General features: G+C 41.2%; 1 protein-coding gene across 1 annotated transcript in view; it reads right to left on the bottom strand.

Annotated features, from left to right (window-relative positions):
• Positions 1–732: 732 nt before the first annotated feature.
• The window catches only part of NUDCD3 (NudC domain containing 3), a 146283-nt gene continuing 142733 nt past the window's right edge, over positions 733–4282 (bottom strand). Inside the window, exon 6 of the mRNA XM_044659613.1 lies at positions 733–858. Coding sequence (XP_044515548.1) covers positions 748–858 — 111 coding nt within the window. The 3' untranslated portion in view covers positions 733–747. The remainder of the gene's footprint in view (positions 859–4282) is intronic.

Raw genomic sequence — 4282 nt, 5'->3', positions numbered from 1 at the left:
ATACCAGAATCCCAACTAGGCAGGTTTCTGCCACTGTGGGGGCAGCTTCAACCTCCTACTTCTAGTGCCTGGGAGGCACCCAAAGGCAGGAAAAAATAGGACTTAACAAATATGATGAGCAAGAATGAATATGGAGTGTTTGAACAAAAGGCCAAACTAAGGGGCTTCCTGAAACAGTACAGCCTGAAGCAGCCATCATAGAGCCATTCTCATCAGCACACATTAAGTCACACAACTCCAAATCACTTCAACAACTGCAGAGAAAAACCCAGCAACAGCAACTCCCTTCCCCCCAACCCCACCCCCCCATCCCCTAAAGAGAACTGAGCAGAATCGCATCAAAACAACAGCAAGCAGAGAACACAGAAGGAAAGAAAATGCGGCTTGCAGTGGCTGGTTACCGTGGTGACAGGAGTATGTAATCCTGCATTTGCCAGACCATCTCCCTCATGCATAACAAATACCCTAACTTGGCACCAGCCACAGCAGTTGCTATGCATTACCCTTCCCTCTACTTTCCCCCCTCCTTCCCTGAAACAGCCAGGGAAGGTCTGGAGGGGTAGGGTGGGGTATCCAACACCCCTTGAAAATAAAGATGGTTACAGGGGTGACAAGATGAGTCCCAGGCATGCATGGGAGCCATGGAGGAAAAGCAGGAGGGAAAGAGCCCACACAAAACGGCCTCTCTCTGCCTTATCCTCTACTTCCAAGTGCTTGACTCGAGTGACTTTCCTTTCCTTCTGGTCATTAAAACTGCACAGCCCCTGGGGAGATGTTGAACATGGATGGGTCGAATCTCTGGCCTCGGAAGGGGGAGCCTTCAGCATCCCATCCCTTCTTCAGCATCTCATGGACTTTCTACAAACAAAAAATAGAAAAATTAACATCACCATAAGGCACTGCAAAGTTTTTCCCAAAGCAGGTTTCCAACCAATGAGCGTGACTCCCTCTTGCTTCTTTTGCTCAATTTTTTTTCAGCGGACACAAAATAAGAGTGGCTAGCTCACAAAAATGGCTACGTAGAATGTGCTGTCACTTACAGGGCCAGACAGAGCAGGGAAATAGATACTTTTTGGACAGCCAGAACCTTACATCTTGCCACCACAGGGCATAAGTATTAGATACTCTTTGGAATGCATTTCCTTTTCCATTACCATCAGGCATCTCTGTTCAAAATCCAAAAGGAGGCATGAAGCAGAGGTTAATTTTAGACTACCATCTCAGCCTTTCACCTACACCAATTTAGGAACAATTCTCAGTAAGAGAGCACAACAGAGTGGCTTGAGATCTGACCTCAAAGACAGGAAGGCCTGGGTTCCCCAGCTTTCCATGCTCTACACAATTCTCAACAATTCTCTACACAAGATTTTAAGATGGGGAAAGTGAAGACCAAGTTCCCCATGTCAATAAAATCACATACAAGATTATGGCTTTTATTTTTTCCACAAACTGGGATAGGATGATTAAGCAAATAACACTGAAGAACTAGCCTTAATGAAACAAATTGCTCTAGTCAGGCCAAAGAGTATTCAGTATATCTGTATACTAACATATGCCAGACCTTTATATGTTTTAAGGTCTCTTAACTGGAAAATAGAGAACTTGTTCTTGCTTACCTACCTCTGACCCAGCTAAATCACCTCACTGAACTCTCCCATGAGGGCTGTACTTCACAGTACACCTCCCACTGCATCACCCCTTGTAAAATGGTAGGCTTCAATGGAATAAGAAACATCCTTAACCAAGGAGGGACAAATCTGTGGAATAAAGCCCCCGGACCATGTGCAATTCAGCTGCTTCACTCAAGAAAGAATCTGCCTCAACTGATCTGACCTGGCTTTTTCTTCCTAAATAATTTCTTCAAGAATTCCTTTGCAACGTTCCATGACAGTGATTGACCACTTTTTTAGGAGAAACAATGTGGCCTTTACGACTAGGGAATTATTTCTTTTTTCTTAGAATGAACCGAAAAGGGATCTGACTACCACAATTAGACAAGGATATACATAGAACCTGGCCAGGGACAAGAGTTACTCTCCTCCTGTTTGAGGACCTGCATCACTTGCCAGGTTAGATTCTGGGTCCTGTTTTCAGAAGGCTCAAAGACCTCTCACTATAAATTGCTGGCCTCCCAATTCACTGACAATATAGTACAAATAAAATTCATGTCTCTAAACACTCAGAACTACAGCAACTTTCTAAGGTACCTGATACATATGGTTTCTTCCTTGGATTAGAATTTCCTTCAAAAGGATTTTATCTTTAAAAAATCAAACAAGCAAACTGTGGGTACTTAGCTATGGAGTACTATCTTCAAGGAATTAATGACTATTACTTTCAGCTTCTTATAAGTGGCTCTCTGTAAAGTGTTAAAAAATTTTTTTTAAGTAGCCATAATCTGGTTACATCAGTGCTTAGGCTGCAGCATTTCTAGGAAGTGCAGCTATTTGGACTGAAGTCAAACAGATATCACTAAGAAGAAACACAAATCTCCTATTTGTGTTAATTAAAAATCTTTCCTAGTTGTAGACAAACATTTCTTTTATCAGATGCCAAGATACTGGGATCTCTAATATTGAATTTTTACAAATGGCATCTTCACAGTTAATAATGCCATGAATAGAGACAAGAAGCAACAGCTTACTATACAATTCCGTCTCAGTCTAAACTTGCAATTCCTCCTATTAAAAAAAAAAATCTTTTCATGGCAGTCTTTTTGTAGTTGCAAAGTGATTATCAGCTGAGAAATAGCTAAAGAAACTGTGACATATAAATGTAATGGAATATTACTGAGCTGTGATGAATTCAGAAAAATGCTGGAAGACTTGTATGAATTGATACAGAACAAAGAAAAGAAGACCAGGAGAAGACACACAAAGACAATCATGTAAATTATAACAAAAAAAGGAAGCTACTCTCAGCTTAAATACAGTGTCCAATCTTGGTCCCAGAGAACAATGACGAAACGCACTTCTTTCTTCTCAGAGAAGTGAGGAATCATGGTTTCAGAATTGCGTATGCTATTAAAGTCAGTCACTATGTTGGCTGGTTTTGCTTGATTATTTTTCTTTATTATAAAGAAGGGTTCTAAGAAGGTAGAGGAATGGTGTACCATAAAATAATAGAGTAGAAAACAAATGGCATCAATAAAAAAATTTTTTTAACCAAAACAAAAAAAAATCAAGTGTCTTCCAAGTAGAATTTTAGAAATTAGATTACACAGTAAGAGATGCTGGAAAAGTTTCCCTACATGTTTCAATTCAGGAACTCTAATGAAATTATGGAAAATGGTCCTTGCTTGTTTGCTTCTGATCAGCCTCAGGCATCTTCCTGCCTCTCTGGCAGAGTCACACTTCAGGCAACCTCACTCCTGCTGCACTGCGATTAGAGAGCCAATTGCTGAAGTCCTACCTAGGTACATTCTTCTGTATACTCATGTATGATATGATTTCCCCTTGCCTTTCAAATGCTATGAATCCCCATATATTTATTCTAACACTGAAGTTTCTTATATTTGATAATTATCAATCATTTCTACTCCCAACAAAGGACCTTCACTGAGTGGATTCTCTTCTTCCTGGGATTATGCTGCCTCAATACTACCATTCAAGCCTAGTAGTCTTTCCCACTATTCGATCTTCAAGTTCTTTTCTATCACTAGTGATTTTGCCCCAGTGGCCTTGCAAGTCAAGTACTGTTCCCCAAGCAACAAATGCTACTTTCTGAGGCATTGCAACAGAATGACACACTCTAGGTACTATTCCTGTAGCCTAGACTCACAATCATACACTGAGGTAACCACGGACCAGCAGGATACCCCCCCCCCCCAGTTAAAAGGCTCAATACTAAAAGAAACAAGCTCACTATAGTATATACCAACTTACATAATAAGGAATTTTGGGGGATTCTTAGCTTACTTGCAAAATTATACCAGGGTAGAAGACCCATAATTACACAGTAAAGAGTATGCTCTAGAGGTCTGGTCTAAATCTAGAAATTCAAAAAAAGTTCAACTAACTTTTTTTCACTTGTTTCACTAGGGGCAAGTCTATGGGGAACTGAAATGAAATTAGGCAGCAGATTAATAACTGCCCCTCCCCCCAAAACTATCCACCTGTCAGGGGGAGGGAGAGGAAGGGGAAGGGAGGGTAGGGAGGATGAGGAAGAAAGGGATGGGGGAAAAGTGAGGGAGAGGGAGAAGGAGAGAGAGAGGGGGAGAGGGAGAGAAGAAGAGAGAGAGAGAGAGAGAGAGAGAGAGAGAGAGAGAGAGAGAGAGAGAGAG

This window comes from Gracilinanus agilis, chromosome 2 (assembly GCF_016433145.1).
Source record: "Gracilinanus agilis isolate LMUSP501 chromosome 2, AgileGrace, whole genome shotgun sequence".
NCBI classification, from domain to species: Eukaryota; Metazoa; Chordata; class Mammalia; order Didelphimorphia; family Didelphidae; genus Gracilinanus; species Gracilinanus agilis.
This window is presented reverse-complemented; position numbering and strand designations above follow the sequence as displayed.